Source organism: Scardinius erythrophthalmus (genome assembly GCF_964197995.2).
Source record: "Scardinius erythrophthalmus genome assembly, chromosome: 18".
Classification (NCBI taxonomy): Eukaryota; Metazoa; Chordata; class Actinopteri; order Cypriniformes; family Leuciscidae; genus Scardinius; species Scardinius erythrophthalmus.
Window position 1 is genome coordinate 31,242,485 of NC_138238.1, and position 19,526 is coordinate 31,262,010.

General features: G+C 36.5%; 1 protein-coding gene across 1 annotated transcript in view; it reads left to right on the top strand.

Moving 5' to 3' along the window:
- Positions 1-300: 300 nt before the first annotated feature.
- erbb2 (erb-b2 receptor tyrosine kinase 2) overlaps positions 301-19,526 on the top strand; it is a 36,379-nt gene continuing 17,153 nt past the window's right edge. Inside the window, exons 1-13 of the mRNA XM_081392029.1 lie at positions 301-574; positions 10,802-10,953; positions 11,553-11,742; positions 12,512-12,640; positions 12,724-12,792; positions 13,163-13,278; positions 13,367-13,508; positions 13,616-13,744; positions 14,313-14,439; positions 15,390-15,463; positions 15,627-15,717; positions 16,202-16,404; positions 18,347-18,479. Of these exons, the coding sequence (XP_081248155.1) occupies positions 496-574; positions 10,802-10,953; positions 11,553-11,742; positions 12,512-12,640; positions 12,724-12,792; positions 13,163-13,278; positions 13,367-13,508; positions 13,616-13,744; positions 14,313-14,439; positions 15,390-15,463; positions 15,627-15,717; positions 16,202-16,404; positions 18,347-18,479 (1,634 nt within the window). The 5' untranslated portion in view covers positions 301-495. The remainder of the gene's footprint in view (positions 575-10,801; positions 10,954-11,552; positions 11,743-12,511; positions 12,641-12,723; positions 12,793-13,162; positions 13,279-13,366; positions 13,509-13,615; positions 13,745-14,312; positions 14,440-15,389; positions 15,464-15,626; positions 15,718-16,201; positions 16,405-18,346; positions 18,480-19,526) is intronic.

Genomic DNA, 19,526 nt, shown 5'->3' on the forward strand with positions numbered 1-19,526 from the left:
ATGTGCAATACATAACACTCTTTTTTACTTATAGCCTATTTATCCATGCTTTTTATTCACATTCCCTTGCATTTGTATAACATACATTGTCTAATGTTTATTTTGTATTTTAATATATCTATTTGTATTATCTGTCTTGTCGCTGTCATTCTGTCTGTGCACTGGAAGCTTCTGTGTAAGCGTACTCGGCAATAAAGCTCATTGTGACTCTGATACTGAATGTGTCAGTAGAGCTGCTGAACTGCTGGGCTGGAGTCAATCTGTACTGCCACTCCTCCGCGGGAGCGCGCGCATTATGGCACACTCACACATGCACACACTGACTGGAGAGTCGGGCGCACTCCCTTCTGCCAGGAAGTTGTTGGTATTCGGGAAATAACAAAGAAAAGAAAACAGGTATATTAAAAGCGTCGAAACTACACGAGGTGGATCTGTGTAACATATTCGAGATCTGGGTATGAATTGGAGGACTATTAACTAATGGAGGACTAATCGATGGAGGCGGACGGAAGTTTTGGGCTCGTCTGGGTCCTGTTGCTGCTGTTGGGAATTACAGACGCTACAGGGAGAGAAGGTGGGTCCTTTCCACACATTCCCAAACTATCCACAAATTCCCATATTATAGTTACTGAGCAGAAAGAGTTTAACACGAACAAACAAACAGCAGCAGGGGGACATTCTTGTGTTGAAACTGCTACTCAAGCGGTTGACACCCCATATCCACTGCTCAAGACGCGACGCGACGCGACCGGCGCGCGGGGCCCACTGCATTTTCACGCGACTGTTCGTCGCTTGCTTTCAGTGTGGAATTTGATTTGTTGTTTTACTAGAGTAAACAACTTTACAATTTAAACTTGTATTAATTTGACTAATTTAGGCTTATTTAAAGTGGATAAGTTTAACAACAACAACAACAAAAAATCCCGTCGGTGTTTTTTTTCTCGCACTGTTCTCGCATTAGTCGTAGGTGAAAGTATGTCGCACAAACTTGATTTGCAACTTTTGCATGACAATAGCGCTGAAACCTGACAGCCAAGAGTTCATGAGTTTAATGGGCACAACTCCTTATCTTAAAATTAAACCAATACACAAAGTAAATTTTTTTTTTTTTTTTTACATCTTGAATTTATGAAATATTAATTAGCCTACACCCTCTTGTTAACCAAAATGTAGGCTAATACTAAACAACATTTGTAAAAATATAATTATAGAATAACAATTAAATGGGTTATAATCACAACAACATGATGATGACAATGACACACAAGTTATTATTTTAACAATAGGTAGCCTAATAATACAAAAGCAATCAATTGGGTCATGAACACAGGACAACAACATCATAATGATGATGTCGGTGCTGCTAATATCAATAATAAAAATAGCAATTAATTATTAGTAGTAGCAGACACGTAGATGTACAGTGGTAGTACCATGGTACAATGGTAATTTGAGATAGTATTACTATTGTACTTTGATATCCATGGTAGTAATAACCATATACATAGGACTATAAGTGAAAAATTCTATGGTATTGCCATGATAGGCTACATGCTTAAAACCATGGTATTCATATAAAACATGTCCTAGACACCAAAGTAGAACCATGGTATTTTTTTTGTACTTTTTTGTGCATGTTATTTTTATAGTAGCCTACAGATGACATGACAGAGAAGGCCAGTGTACATCAGACCGTAAAACAATGGATTCAGCAATCTCACAGAGATGTGTACAAAACTGAATTGATGGGAGGTTTAATACCAGTTTAAACTTTGTAGTTCTCATTCTCTGCATAACACAAAAATACCACTGTCATAAACCATTATTGTTTTTTTTTAACCTGTATCTACACATTGAATTTCTTTTAATTTCTCTGTGTGTGTACTGTACATGCACTCAGTGGTGGAAGAATTCATATTTTCTTAGGAAATCATATACTCTTCTTCCTGCTCGCTGAAAGTTATTCCAAAGGTGGTTTACTTTAAAGTTCTGTGTAACTGTCAGCTTCTGATTACACATTTAACAAAACAAATGTGTTTCTGCATTTCAGTTAGATTTTTTCATGTATCTAAGGCATCTAAATTGTCGACATTGATCAATGACTTTGCTGAAAAAAGTTTTGTTGTGCCTTTTGACCAAAAAAAATTCAGGTCATGGTACGTTTTTTTTTTTTTTGCTGTGAAATCTTTAAGGATTTTTATAAAGTAAACAGAACAATAAAAACTTTTAGCCTATATTGTTAGTAATATTTTTAGATATTTTAAAATATGGACTAAAGCAACTTAGTTACTTGATTACTTAGTTCTTTGTTACTTGATTATACATACATCATTCTTTTTTTTTCTTTTGAAAAATCTGGTTTTTGATAATCTCTCAATTATCATTTTATTACATTGCATTATATATTTTTGCCCCCCACCATAAAAGCTACAGAGTTTTGATCTTAAAAACTTTTATATTTTATGAGCTTTGATCATAAAACTAAGCATTTATATATATATGTGTGACAACTGATATTTATATGCATTTTAAGTCTGTTATACGATCTCATTTATTTACATTCATTTGCTAATTTCATCATACTTTCTGGCTATATAAATATCAGCAGCTGCAACAAACTGCATATTTTTTCTCAGTTTGGTTCTCTGAATTTTTCACTCCATATTCTCATACTGAATGAGCCACAAAGGCCTCGGGTAGCAAATATTGTACTCAAAAATACATTTTTTTAAAGATTTTTTCAATATTTTTGATAAACTGTTTCATTAAAAAAAAAAAAAAAAATCTGACTATTCTTTCATATGTCAGGCTTTAAAGGGTTAAACATCCTTGAGGTGCTCAGATTGTCAACAGCCTGCAAGAAGCATTCAGTCTTGTTGACAAGCAGAATCCATAAACAATGGCACTGGGACATTTGCATGGGACATTGTTGTCATGGGACCTTTTCTAATGTGACCACGTCTCCAATTCTCAAAACTTAGCAAAACCTGTCCCTGTCAAATTTTTGCCATCTGATTCTGCATATGCATAAGTACATGTTGTGTGTGCAGTTACTAAACTAAGAGTTGGTTCACTGCTGTGCTCGGTGGGCTTGTCCTTGTTATCAGTTGTTGCGGGTGTACAGAGCTGTCTTAGATATGCTTTACGTGTTTCATTGTTGAGTGTTTCAGAACCTGTAATGGGGCTTTTAGCAATGCTGTTAGCTGAAAGTGTCACCACACGTTTAATGGGCTTCAGGATCTTTATCTTTAACACTTATTATCTGAGAAAAGGCCCTTTCACACCAAGGACGATGACAATAACTATAAGGTTTTAATAATCGTTGTAATTCTACAAAAATAGAGACGTCAATGACACAGACATTCTGATATCATAACTGCAGCTCACTTATAGTAAACAACACATTATCATTGTCAGTTGGTGTGCGGTGCGCTTATATAACGTTATAGTTATTCTTGTGAAGGTGTGAAACGGGCCTTAGCAGTCAGATTTGTAACTCATTAGAGCCAGGACGAAATTTCCTTGTCTGTGTTTTGATGAAACACAAGTCTGTGAGTTTTGTTAAGGGTTACGTCAGGATAAATAAAGACTTCAATATTAAGGATGATAAGACTGGAAAAGAGTGTGTTTTTTTGCACTGTTCACTGTTCACTGACATGGCAAAGATGGAACATTACTGATTTTCTGAAGTAGTTTGTCTTGTGATTGTCATGCTTTTATAGGCTATATTTTTGTCTTAGGTTCTGTTTCCCCCACAGTTTTAGATAGCATACCATTTTTGAAATACGTCTTAAAGAAATCCTTTCTTCCAATAATTACAATTCTGTCATCATTTAATTTCTCATGTTGTTTCAAATAGATTTGACTTTTTTCTTCTAAGGAACAGAAAAATATATGTTTAGAAGAATGTTTGTGCTGCTCTTTTTTTTCCCCATACAATGAAAGTGAATGGTAATTAAAATGCTGTTAAGCTCCAAAAATAGCAGAAAAGCTCCATAAAAGTGTCATCAAAGTAGTTCATTTAATTTGTGTCCTACATTCCATGGCCTTGTCCACACTAATACGTTTTCGTTTGAAAATGCTTCTTTTTGGCCTTCCATCCACAATGAGACTGCGTTTTTATGAACGAAAACAAAGCTTTTTGAAAACGCTGTCCAAAGTGTATAAATTTGAAAACGCGGTTTTCATGTTTATACACGTATTGTGTCTGTTATGTGCTGTTCACTTTCACACAGTTGCTAAAATATGTTACTTTGTACACTCTTGCAAAGATAACAGATCAAGATCATTTACTCACATTTGCTGTCCTGCGGCAAACCATGAGAGCAGTTGCGTTTAAGACCAAACATATAATGGTGAGTGAGTGCGACCTGGACACATCAGTGAATGGTGAGATATCTGGCTAAATAAAACGATACTGCCGAAAGAATTGCGTGAGATCTTTTTGCTCCGTCTGTATCATCTAGTGAGCTTTTATGAGGGCTTACGCATGCGCAGTAAGGGGAATTTAGCACGTTTCAGTGTGGACGAGAAACTTTTGGAAACCACTTAAAAACGCTAGTGTGACGGAAAGCATTTCAATACGAAAACGCTGTTTTCAAATGTATCCGGATTAACGTAGATGTAACCCAAGTCTCAAAACACAATGAAAAGGTCAAAAAATGCTGGATGGACACGCCAAAATGCACATATATTAAAAAAATTGCATAAAAAAACTATGAAAACACATTTACTTATCAAAATAAGACATCTGGCAATGTCAAACGGCGGAAAAAGGGTCTTGCTGTAAATAATGTTTTTGATGTATTTACAATCACATGGGTCACTATGGTCTCTGTATAGGCTATAAATCCCAAACTAGATAAGTATTGAATGTTTAAAAATATTTTTCAAGAGGTTTTTACTGTGCAAAATGCACAGCTAAAGCCTCGCCACAAAAAAGATCAAATAAGAAAGAATCTAGATAAACTAGCCAAACTGATTAATGCACTCATCAACTGTCGTGCAAGCAGGCTGTTGTTGTGTGGTCTACGTTGTGTTAGATTACCTGCAGGAAAGCTTCTATATGTAAAGCATGTTCAAGGTCATTATCTCAGAAATCTCAGAAATCAGAAATGCTCGCATGCATTAGTTCATTATAGCATATGCATACGTGCATCCCATCAGTATTTTGGTATGCGTGTAGCAGTGTGTCAGAACGGAGTGATGCACGCTTCACAAACACAGAGACACAAGGTCTCGTCCAAATCCTGTTCTTCCTGTCGGTTGAGTAATTCTTGTTTGTTGTGTGACTGACTATGTGCAAGAGAGCAAGAATAGAAAATGCATGTAGAAAAGCACTGAAATGTTACATGTGTATTTGAATGAATAAGGAAAATGTATTTTTGCATACAGTATTATACTAGTGACCAACACTTGAAACTATTTTGTTTATGCCCTTGGTTCACATATTGAATGAATTTGTCATTGTGCACTTAAACGTTCCCTTTAGTTGAGTGTTTTTGTCATCGCTGTGTTATCGAAAGTGTTATCGATTTCGATGCAAATACTGCTTGTCCATTCAGCGGTATTTAAGGTCAATGCCCAGAGGACACGGTCAAAGTGATAATACCCCGTTTGGATACCCTGTTCTTGTGGGCAGTGATAAAGGGTCGGAATGGTTGTCTTGGGAAGATCTTTGGTGTTTCTCTTATTATAACCAAGGTCAGGACCTAGTAGACAGCAGTTGATCTTTGGTCGCTGTAAATGTCAGCTTGCACTCTGTTTTCTGTATTGTTGTTGTTGTCTGTGAGTTCAGTCTCCGTGACAGCAGCGGTTAAAAGAATTTGGCAGCTGAAAACCTATTGAGTACACGCTTGTGAAGTACACACTCTACTTCCTGTCTGGCCGCACACCAAGAGTAGGTGTGGTGAATTTACTCACTGCACAGGTAAAGAGCACTGATTTAAATTCAATCTGTCGCTCTTGTGTTGTTGTCGTAGAGACCAAGAGCAGCTCTTACACCTTGTGACACAACAAGTTTCCAATGACAAGGAATGTGTCTATATGAGCTCTTGTTTTGCTATTACATACATCGCTTACTATGTCAGTTTGTTACTGCATGTTCTAAAGCACAGAATAAATAAAAATGTGATCCTCCAAAATATACATTTCACCACAAACACAACATTGTAAGCAGAATTTGACAGAAATTTTATTGGAGTACCTGTTATTAAAGGCATAGTTCACCCTAAGCCGAACGCTTTATGGCGAACAGATTTAATTTAGGCTTTTATTCACACTGAACACCGTTCAGCGAACGTACATAGAGCACTCAAATTTGGTAAACAAACATGCTCAAAGTCAAACATGCTTGCTTGACGCGCAAGAACCAATGAGGTTCAGCTTGCAGAGCACTGAAGATGGGGCATCTTAAGTAATGAAAGGGGGCGATGCCATAATGCAAAGTACCCCCAGTTAAGTTTTTTTTTTCAGACTGTAAACAAACCTGTCGCCGCTACAATTAAGAAACTAAAAACTATTGAGTAAATACAGATGGTAGAGAATTGAACAATATTGCTACATAAAAAAAAAGGAAAATTGCCTAGGCCAACATATTAGAAAATTCAACTTATCTATATCCATGAAATAACCATGTTTTTGACCACCAGATATAAACATGTCTTAGATACACAATTTCAGTGGCTTTACCATGAATACAGAATGTTACCATGATACCACCACCACCAAAAGTATTTAATTGTGTCTGCTTTTCTATAAAACACACCACTTCACTAACACGTAACACTAATACGATGCATATTTTTATGGTTAGTTAGAACAGCCAGAACTGCAACCGGTGACAAACAATAACAATACAGAGAAAAAAATCTATTAACTACGTCGTCCTCTAAGCTTGAAAACAATATCTCATCATACCTTTAGCCTACTTGGTAGAGCTGCATTCTTCATGGCGTGTGAAGTTCGTTGTCAAATGTGCCAATCAATATGTGACTTTGTGAAACAGACTGTCCTTAACTAAAATGTTGCTATAGTAGCCTAATATTCTTGCTAAAAAACGTATGCACTTGGCATTTGTGATTTAAAAAAAAGGTCATTAAAATCCATTTTCACATTAATCTTTTCATCAATTAGGAATTTTACTGAAATTTTATTGGAGTACCTGTTATTAAAGGCACAGTTCATCCAAAAATTTAAATTGCTGGACACCAAGAACCAATGAGCGTGAACCAATTTTCACGCCAAACAAGTACGGTTGAGTGTCATATTTGAGTGCTCTAATGTTTTTCACCAAAATAACACACAAGTATTGTAATTTAAATTATCACTATCATTTTACTTTCTTAAATACAGTTAATTGTTACAATAATAATATTTCCGTTCTGACAGTTCTGTCAACGAGCCCTGCATCTGCTCTCTCTTTCTCTCAAGGTGAGTGCGCGTGCAATGAAGCAGGCAATGAGATGATGTTTTATTAACGTTTCGGGAGGTTCACATTCAAATGATTTATCATAGTCCTACATATACGTTGCTGACCTATGTTCCATGACAGTTTTCAGCATTCCTCCGCCACCCCGACCCCTCACTCTTGTCTGTTTTCTATCAGAGCCAGGGAGGGATACGAGGGGAGTACTCTGGGTTCAGGCCAAAATACCGAGCTCGGAGCCATCTCCTGGACATCTCGGACAGCACGCCAAATACGCATACTTCTTTCAATCTGATTATTTGTGTGAAACACGTGAAATTATATGCGCTAAACTTATTTTTGGCCTCTAACTCAATTACAGGCAACTGTAATCGTACAATTTAGCCATGGGCTAATTAAAGACATTTTTTAGTTGTCTCTCGTGAAATTTGGTCTCATATGCTCGCATTGTAGAGGGTTGCAGAGGTACTCAGAGCATGCGTGTGCGTGTGTGTAAACCTGTTGGTTTGGATGTCATTGGTGTAACATTTGTGGTGTATAATAACACTTCAACCAGTTTAAAAATGTTTGAGTAGGAGTAAAAAATTATTATGTAGAAACAGAAGTACAATGAGAGAGAAAGAGAACAGAGCCTGCCGGAGACATGGACGAATAGAGTTGTTTTCAATTCAAGGTCCCTATACACACATGCACAGAGACGAGGGAATGTTAGGATGATGAAAGAGGAGGAAGGGAACTTGGAAAGGAAGTGTGAACAGGAGGAAATAGTGACTTATTATTTAATCTCAGTCCCATCAGCATGCATACATGTTACTTATGTTACTGCAACTATGTAACTGACTTTAAAAAGTTATGACCAGTCTTAAAGAAAAAAAATGAGATGACTAACTTGTACAACTGTAAGCAGTTTATGCGACTGGCCACTGGAATTAACTGACTTTAAACATCAAAAAATCAACAAAAAGGCTACATGGAATATGTGTGCTCATTGAACTCGTAGAGGTGTAATAGAAATTATTTTGGTCTATTGTCAGTCTATTGTCAAATGCTAGACTGCAGTTTACAGTGCACTGAATATAGTGACTTACAATAAATCATCTGTGAATGATGATTTACAATAAATCATCTGTGAATTGACACACACATGCACAAATCTCAGTACAGCGCTGCACATTTTATTTTTTATACCTTTATTTAACCAGGGAAGAAAATCACATTGAGATAGATATCTCATTTACAAGTGAGCCCTGGCCAAGGTAGCAGCACACAGTAAACATAATAAAACAGACAAAGTAAAATTAAGTACATAAAACAGTAGTCACAACACACACATACACACACACACACACACACACACACACACACACACACACACACACACACACACACACACACACACACACACACACACACACACACACACACACACACACACACACACACACACACACACACACACACAACCACACACATACACACTCACACACACAACAATAAAACAAAATTAAAAGTTAAGAACAGGTGCAGACAGTTTGGAATGTTTGGTTGAGATATAACTTAAACTCATTGATTGAAATAAATACAGTAAGTTTCAATGATCTTTGAATCTCGTTCCAAGCAGTTGGTGCACTATAAATAAAAGCAGTTTTTCCAAACTCTGTCTTCATTAAGGGAACATTTAAAAGAATATATCTACTTGAAAGCAGATTATACCCTTGACTATTGACAGTTACTGTAATATAGACTAATCATATACAGAGGAAGCTGGCCAACTATGGCCTTATACACAAGTATAAGCCAATGCTTGTACCTTCTTTAAAACTAGTTTTAAAGAGAGGAGGTTGCGCTGAACTTTTACAAATGCTTCCTGCAACTGTGAAATGCAACTATCAATGGAGGATGCAAAACAATAAATTATGGTGTCATCTGCATATAAATGAATACTTGCGTCTGACAGGTTATCACCAAGATTGTTAATATATAATGTAAATAACAGGGAACCCAAAATGGACCCCTGTGGCACACCAGATTCAATACTGAGCCTATCAGAAAGAGACCCCTTAATTTGCACCCTTTGGCACCTATTCTTTAAGTAGTTCCTAATCCAACCTAATGCGGTTTCAGAAAGACCGATACTGTGTAGACGCGATAGAAGAACACATGTCATGACATGGACACTCAGAGTGAGTGTCAAACACATCTATTTACAGTCTCCTGCACAGAGTAGCAGTGTGATAAAGCCAAGACAGGAGGACAGTAATCATGACTGTAAATGAAACAAATCATGTATGTGCCTTTAAGGTGTTATTTTCCTCTACAAGACAATGTGAATAATACATGTAAAGTGAAATGGATGCAGACTTTGTAGGCAGTACTCTGAGTTTAATTTCCATTATTTTAATTTCTAAAATTATGTTAATTTACTTTATGTAGTGCTGGGTGGTATACTAGTTCATGCGGTATAGCGGTTTTAGCCCGCGTATGATATGTATTTTTCAAATAGCACCATGCCGGTGCGTAGCTGAAAAAACTGCTGAAACTTTTCAATGGCCATGAAGAGCTCCATGCAGATTGTTTTGAGAGGGGACTTCTATTACATTCATACCCTTCTTACTAACGTTTATAACTTTATAACGCAACAATAAACAGTGTTGGGGGAAACACATTACAAGTAACACAAGTTACATAATGAGATTACTTGAGTAACAAGTAAAATAATGCATGACTTTTAAATTTACACCAAAATACCTGAGGTACTTTTTCAAATAAATATCGCAAGTTACTTTGTTTTCCCATTTATTGACTGGCAGCTCTCCTATCCCCATGTCGAGAGGAATCGTGAGTAAGATGCAGAGTCGTTGTGTGTTCTGTGTTAACATGATGGTCATTGTTGTTCTAGACTAAATGTGACTATGCATTTACTCATATCACTTGCACAGAAACAGATTCAGTATTCCTCAAAATTAATAAACAGTAAAATGCAAACTCAGAATATTACACAAACCTGCAATAGTTAAATATGTTAAATAATACAAATATACTTTACATATTTAATCTCACTTTATTAACCAGGGTCTTTGCTGCTGCAATGATCCAATTCAATCATATCAATAAGCAAAAATGACTTTACACAGATGTTTAATTATTTTTTTATTGCTGAAGTAGCCTAAGTGTTGAACTTTATTCTCCTGTGGTGTCACTATATGAGTACATGAACGCATGAATTTCATCTGCAGAGCTGCTCTGAGAGTCACTTCATGAGCATTTCACCATTTATTTTGATAAAATCATTTGTCATATCACATACACACAGAAACTTCACAACATAATTTTAAACAGTCCTGCTGATGTGTGTGTCTGTGTTTTACTTTTCAGTATGTCTCGGGACAGACATGAAGCTGACTTTACCCTCCAGTCTTGAGAATCATTATGAGATGCTCAGGCTGCTGTACACCGGCTGTCAAGTTGTTCATGGTAACCTGGAGATCACACATCTGCAGGGAACTCCAGACCTCTCCTTTTTGCAGGTACGGGACTGTCATGTGTTTGTGTGTGTTAGAACAGTGTCGTGTTAGCAGCCCCTAAATTAATAACTAATGTTCGTTGCGACTGAAGTGAATCAGTCAAAACTAACTTTAGCTGGACAATAACTTTATTCTAGAGATGCTGTAAAGCCAAATCAATCGCTGTTACTTTAATTTCCTATTATCACTGTAAAGCTACTTTGAAACAATCTATATTGTTAAAAGCGCTATATAAATGAAGGTGACTTGACTTGACTGTGTTAGGGTAGCTCTTTATTATACAGCAGCTAGATTTCTTTGGTGCTCAAGCAATTCCAAACTCCTGTTCATTTTCTTGCCATTGTGTAAATAATCACATTATAATGAATAATGTGTGTGTGCCTGAGTTTGACCAGAGCATATTTCTGAAAGTCTGCAATACCCTTTTATAGAGATACTTCAGGTTTAAATTTCATAGGCATAATCATTTTTTAAAAGTTCAAGGCTTAAAGGGTACTGCATAACAGGAATGACCCATCCTAACATCCTATTTCAAGTAAAAGTTTGCCTTTAAATGTAATTTGGTTTTAATTTGATTTAATTTGGCTCATTTTTGTCTGCAGGAGATTGTGGAGGTTCAGGGGTATGTGCTGATAGCTCACGTCTCAGTGCGTTCAGTTCCTCTGGACAATCTGCGGATCATACGAGGCAGTCAGCTGTATAACTCCAGCTACGCTCTCACAGTACATAACAACATCAACCACAGTCAGGTGGGACTCGGCCTGAGAGAACTACGCCTCAGGAGTCTTACAGGTAAGGAGTGTGGCACTTACAAGCATTAAGTCAAATTTATACTGGATAATTATAGATTTAAGAGTGAAAGTCGTATTACTGGCTACTCTCATTTTTTTCAGTCTATTTCAGTTTAAGCTATGTTAATTTAAAGATTCAGTTAACACTTTTTGTTATACTGGTTGAAACTATCTTAACATCCTGAAAGCAATTAATAATAGAAGTGGTATAATTATATTTATATGGTTATTATAATTATATGGTATATTATAAAATATGTATATATACCTTCTGTGGAAGTCTCTGGACCAAAAAAATGTTAGTCCAATCATTGCATTTGGTCCTGAGAGGATGTCCTGCCTGCCTGTCAACCTATGTATTTCCATACCTCCGCTCACCCTGCGTGCGCAGATATCACTCACTCACATGTCATCATCGCGTACCATGAGGCTAAGCAGAGTTGACAGACAGTCAAACTCTGTGAGCGCCGCAAACAAACAGCAGCCGCTTTTTACAGTTCCTCCTGAGCCAAAACAACAAGCTTATGCTGCGTTCACGCAATGTTGTAATTACCGTTATTAAGAGATGGCGACCCTCTATAATGGGACATTTTTTTCCCCTGACTCAAAACTCTCAATCACGTGACTTCTTATTGAATTCTTTATGCTCAGGTCCAAAATATTTCATTGACTAGAAATTACTCTTTGTGTTTGCATAAAATTATTTAAAAAAATTGTTGTACAGTCATGAAAACGGAAACTTGTGAGTAAAAAGATTGACTGTTTCACAGAAATCCTGCTCGGCGGGGTTTATATTTGGGGAAATCCTCAACTTTGCTTTCCTCGGAATATTAATTGGAAAGACACTGTTACAACAGTTGAAAACAAACTGCTGCAGCTGCAAGACATTCCAAAGAACTGTGAGTGAACTATCCTATTACACATTACACTATTCGATGCATCATATACTTGTTATTGCTCAATAGTAATGATCTTTTTTCAGGTCCTCTTTGTTCTTCTGCTTGTGGGTCCGGTGGATGTTGGGGAGAAACAAATCAGGACTGCCAAACATGTGAGTGTCATTGACATATTTGTATTTTTTCGTGTTTGATAAAAAATGTTTTTTTTTTTTGCCATGAATTCAGTATAATTGAATCAAGATTCAATTGGACCCAGTCCATCTCATATTTAATAAATACATTTTCACATCCCTAAATGCTCTAATTTATATGACAGTATTTAACCTAGTTTATACAAGAGAAAATGTCTGATCAGTTCAATTCTGCATTCCCTATAAGAGAATAAATAGCACAGTTTGACCAAATGAAATATCTAACTATTTGTGTTTTGTCGTGAAACGTAATGGAATTCTTCGTCTGAGACAATTCTGAATCTTGTCAGACATGTATGATACACCATTGCGTGTACCTCTTTCTCTGCAGTGACGTCTGTGCAATGCTCATCTGGCTGTTCGCGCTGTAAGGGTCCGAATCCCAATGATTGCTGTCATGTGCAGTGTGCTGCTGGGTGCACGGGGCCGAAAGACTCTGATTGTCTGGTAAAAAGATCATTAATATTGCATTTATATCATTCATGTCTAACTGACATATAATAATATCTGTTCAATCCTATTTTTGCATGTTTAGGCCTGTCGTCACTTTAATGACAGTGGGACGTGTAAAGACAACTGCCCCCCTCCCACCTTCTATGACCCAACCTCCTTCCAATCCAAACCTAACAAGGACAAAAAGTTCAGCTTTGGAGCCACATGTGTTAAACAGTGTCCCCGTATGTCAAATGTTTAATTAGCTAACAATACAATATCTTGCTGTATGTCCAAAGGTCTTGCCTTTTCTTTCTCTTCATAAGTAATACTGCACTTTCTACTTCTTTAGATAACTATTTGGCCATGGAAGTGGCATGTACAATGGTCTGCCCTAAATCTAACAAGGAAGTCATCACTGTCGACCCAGATGGACAAGAATCACAGAAATGTGAAAAGTGTGAAGGAGAGTGTCCAAAAGGTCTGTATGTGTGTATGTTTTTGGCTGAAACATACTGTGCACACGCTAATACATGGCCGCTACTGATTCTAGCTAGCTACACAAACTTGATTTTAAGTGTCGTTGAGTTCCAAAATCTGTGAGAAAGCCATTCATAACACAAGTTGTATTCTTAAAGTTGTTCCAAAATAGTATATAAATACACACACTACCTGTCAAAAGTTTGGAATAATTAATATCAAAAAGGCTGCATTTATTTGATAAAAAACAGTAATATAGACAATAAACCTTTTCTATATTAATATATTTTAAAATGTCATTTATTCCTGTGATGGCAAAGCTGAATTTTCAGCAGTCATTACTCCAGTACTCCATTATGATCATGTCACATGATCCTTCAAAAATCATTCTAATATATGCTGTTTAACATTTTTGTGGAAACCGGGATACACTACAATGCATGAAATTGATCAAAAGTTAAAAAAACATAATTATTCCAAACTTTTGACAAGTAGTGTATAAATACTATGTGTGCATAATTTATTTTATTCTTATTATAGTATTAATTTATGCTTGTTCTGTCTGTTAGTGTGTTATGGGCTAGGAATGGGAAACCTCCAGGGGGTGACAGTGGTGGATACCACCAACATTGGCATGTTCATTGGCTGTGAGAAGATCTACGGCAGTTTGGCTTTTCTTTCAGACTCCTTCGAAGCGTAAGCAAGGACCTCTTTCACCTACAAATTACAATGCCGTCATCATCTACTCAGCCGTTATGTTGCTCGTCCTCTTGCTTGTGTGAAATGAAAATGAAAAAAATGAAGATAATACAACAATTTGTTACAAAAAAAGCAGAAAGCCTCATAAAAGTGGTCCATATGATACATGCGCTATAATCCAAGTCTAATTGATTACCGCAAGTATATGCGGTAGCTTTGTGTGAGGAACAGACTGAAATTTAAGTAATTATTTATGGATCATTTTCACCTCTGCTGCAGCTCTCAAACATGTTTCAATTTACGTGCGAAGAGACACTTTAGAACAATTCCATTTGCTGTCATTAGCTATGTTTGCATCCACTTATTTTATTCAAGTTATGGGATATCGCATAAAAAAACGGTGTATGGAAAATCTTAAACCTGCCCAATCACCTCTGAACGCAAGATAGCATGAAAGCATTTGTTACTGCGGTTTCTTCTGCATGCTCTGAGGCGCATGTAATTTATTATAGGAAATAATGGCTCACAGGCTTCCCTGGTTGCAGCAACTATTTATTATTTTATTACTGATACTTTGAGCCAATTTCCCAGGAAGTGAAGGTTTTATTCTTGAACACATGGGATAGAAACTTTGCTTTATTCCTCAATTGTTTTTGCACAAGTTTAATTAGCAACTCAGCTATTGACTTCAAACTTGACACTAAGTGTCTTGACATGCAAAGTTTGAATTTGTGAATGCTTTTAGAATACTTTATGGTGCTTTTGGCCCCCTTTAGAGTTTTACTGTGTGAGTCAAAGTCATATGGGTTTAGAATAACCTGAGGGTGAATAACTAACTGACCTTAAAACTTTTCTTCTTATTTCAGATTTTCCATACATGATTGATTGGTATTGTTATACCTATTGTTACACTTATAATGTTAAAGTATATTGTCTTGTCAATACAGTAATGCAGTTACCAATTCATCTGGACTGCAGTTGAGTGACCTCGAGAAGTTGAAGTCGATAAAAGAAATCACAGGTGAAGATCTCAGTTCAACTGGATTTATAAAGAAAATAGTCGATAGATAGATCCAAGATCAGTGCTTTGAGAACTAAAATCTACATAGCAATATGCTACTAGCTGTACCAGTGTATCATTAACTTAATTTTGCATTTTAAATAACATTATATTTGTATTTTAGGATATCTGTACATAGATGCATGGCCAGATTATTTGCTTAATCTGAGTGTTTTTGAAAACTTGAAGGTGATCAGAGGAAGAATGCTTTACAAGTAAGTATATCTGTCTTTTTCCCCCCTTTTCCCGTTTCCTAATCTAGTCTTTAAACACATAATTTGCTAGACTGTTTACCCACTTTCTTGTTTGTCTGGCGTCTAGTTAGACTTATCAAACCTGCAGTTTCTTATTAGTTGTAAAGGTTAATGATTATCCTCTACACCTCCTGCATGATGTATCTTTTTTATTTTCTTTCAACCCCTCAAGCCAGTTCTAACTAGACAGACTGTGAGAAAGGAATGTGCCTAGTTAATCTATAAAATTGTAGGTAATTTTTCCACACTTTAGTCAAAATAAAGATTGACGCACACAAATGGGTGTATGATAGACTAGTAGCTTTAATATTTGAAACCCACCAAGAACAATTCATCATCATAGCAAGGATATTTGCAAATGCAAACTGGTCATTTTTTCTGCATAAATGTATAACTCTAGTATCTTGTTGCCTCATAATGTAGTTTTCGGTTTATCTCTCTGCAGGGGTGTTTTGTCTTTGGGAGTTCAGTCTTTGCAGATCGAGTCGCTCGGGTTGCGTTCCTTGCGCAGTGTCACTGGAGGTTTAGTACTGTTTCATAATAACTCCAGACTGTGCTACACCTCCTCTTTGCCCTGGTCCTCTATGCTCCACCCCACACAGGCACCCAACCTCATCACCAGCGGCAACCAAGACCCGCAAACATGTGGTAAAAGACCATTATATTTAACCCGGTTCGGATGGTGATTGTTTCTCATGGGGATATAGTGGAATTTTTTATTGCTGTCTAAATCTAGAATGTCAGTGTTTTTCTCCCACCACCCACATAAAAACATAATGGCCGAGTTATTTTTTTATTTTTATTTTTACAAACACTAAGGTTGTGTGGTAATTAAATTGCTGTCTGAATCCACATCTCTGTGTTTACAAGAAGAGATCAATCCAAAAGTTGTTCTGCTAATCCTTTTTGACCACTGCCAATCATTGTACGGTAAATGTTGCACTTTGCGGTAATGTGCACACATTTAAAATACGGACACTTTTATTACTGAAATGCTGGAAACTGTTAACAAGAATTATATAACGTCACTGTTCCACTACAGTTATTATAGTGTGCAGTACGTTTTTTTTATATATATATGTATTATACACATTTTATATATATATATGTATTATACACATATAAATTAGCACTTGTCGGGTCATATAAGTGTTTTGGTAACTTATTTCTGCTAATTTCCACATTTTTAAAATGACATCCCTAATTTTAAGAGATGAAAAACAGAAAACTATTTAAACTACAGCACGTCATTTGACCTATTTTTCAATAGGAAATTTAAATAATTTAATTATTTACATAAATATTATTAAATTAAATAAGAATTTATTAATTGTCTAAGCAATAACAAGAAATGAGAAATTCACCTATCGCGATTTTTTGGTTTTACGAGTTTAAAATCGATTTTATTTTATGCTAGAATCGATATTAATACAAATTTAATTGCTTTATTTTTGTCCTTGCTTATAGATGAGGTTGACAGAAGTTAGCCACTTTTGTTCCAACAGAGGATAAAATGTGTTGTTATCTATGAGGGTTTAGTGACGTAATATCCCAAGTGGGCGCGTGAAAGCGACGCGAGACTGAATGCACTGAAAAGCCCTCGCGCTACTCATGCTGAGAGTGATAAGACAGTAGAGCTGCACTATTCATCTTTAAAAGACTGTAATCTCGATTCAAACACCCACGCAATCTTCTTCCAATTCGTCTGTCTATTAAACCTTTGACAAAATCATATCGCAACATTCAAATCTGTGTTGCCGCTGACCAAAACAGTGTTTTCAACCTCATAGTATCATTATTTCTGTGATACAAGAGTTAAAATTATTATAAGCACTGGGATGAAAGTTTAAAGTTCAAAGATACAACCTGATGTCTACGGTACGATTACATCGACAAGTGACTGTAAAATTTTTTTATTTGTTATTGAATCATTAATTCAAGAGAATGTAGTACTGTATGATGCTTCTGAAATAAAACTCAGAAAGACGTGATGAATTGTTTTTGTAAATATGACTCATCTTATACATCTTGTTGTACAGTCTGTATAAGTGTATGATTTAGCTTGTCCCCATTGTCTAGTGTTTAAAAAAAATTGCAATACAAAATCCTGAAAACAGTGTGTGGCTAAGCATGGCATGCAGTAGAGCGACTATGCAGAGCATAGCCTTGAGTGTCTTCTTCACAACATATTTGAAATATTATGTAGACACATTCTCAATGGCATCCTTGCAGTAGTAATTGTGTAAAACTTGATTTCAAAAATTATTTAATATTTACAACTAATTTAGAAAACGCTTTATTTTGATGACCCACTTAAGACATTCTACTAACTATAAGTTACTTTGCAACTTATTCTACTAACCCGAACCCTAACACCTAACCCTAATTTAACAGTCAACTTACACAAATGTAGTTGGAAAGTTACTTATTGTTAGTAGAATGTCTGAAGTGGACCATCAAAATAAACTGTAACCCTGGTGGAAAAATCCAGTCACAGTTGTCTATTAAAATTAGTTTCCCATAATGAATAATATTCCATTACATGCTTGATTATGGAACCAGACTGGACATTCTTCTCTCTCTTGTGTAGTTTCAGAGGGAAGAATTTGTGACCCCCTATGTACGGATGCAGGCTGTTGGGGGCCGGGACCAAGTCAGTGTGTGTCGTGTGTGAATTACAAACGTGGGACGGAGTGTGTGGAGCAGTGTAATGTCCTGCAGGGGTGAGTACAGTATAAATAAGCAGATTTTTAATTTGTTGTTGTGCTTTGTTATGTTTACTTACATAAATACAAGTAGAGTTCATATCGATTATTGAATGTTGAATTTTGTGCACAGGGCTTTTCCACTATGTCAATATCTGTTAAAGGTAGGGTAGGCAATTTCGGAGAGGCTAACAATAGCAAGCTTTGAAAGCATAAGATCCCACCCTCCCTTCAGAGCGCTCTCCATAGACACACCTCCTCCAAAAGTCATGAACAAAGTTTACTTATAGTCTCAAAGCACATAACATTACAATAATATTGAATGTAAACAACTTACAGAGCTCTTACTTGTACTACCTGATTGCTGCAGATTAATTTCGGCGTTTATAGTGTAGACAGAAACGCAAAAAATCTGAGTCTGAGGATGTGAACAACTCCTTAGAATGCCACGGGTTGCCATCTCGTAATTATTGTTACGACATGGCGTGAACGCAGCATAAGCTTGTTGTTTTGGTTTAGGAGGAAGTGTAAATGGCTGCTGCTATTTGTTTACGGCTGCCGTTGACTTGTCTGTCCACTAGAGATGCGCGGATGGGCTATTATTTCATCCGCACCCGCATCACAAAACTCACCATCCGTCCGCCATCCATCCGCACCAACGTTTTTGACCAATTTTCAAAACCGCACCCGCCCGCCATCCGCTGATTGGTGTATACATATATTTTTTATTTGATTGGTTCAACCGCCCGCCACCCGCCCGAATTTAATTTAAATATTATTTTTCGTCACGTCATCCGCCCAATCCGCGGTTTATCCGCGGAGTCCGCGGCTGTGACCGCCAACCGCGCATCTCTACTGTCCACAACTCTGCATAGCCTTACGGAATCTGCTGATGATGTGTGATGTCTGCGTGGGCATCATATAATTGCGCAACGATTGGACAAACATTTTTTGGTCCTGAGACTTCCACAGCAGATATATGTCCATTTTTAAATATTTAGACCATTTCTATTATTGATTGCTTTTAGGATTTGAAGAGAGTTTTTTAACCAGTATTACAAAAAA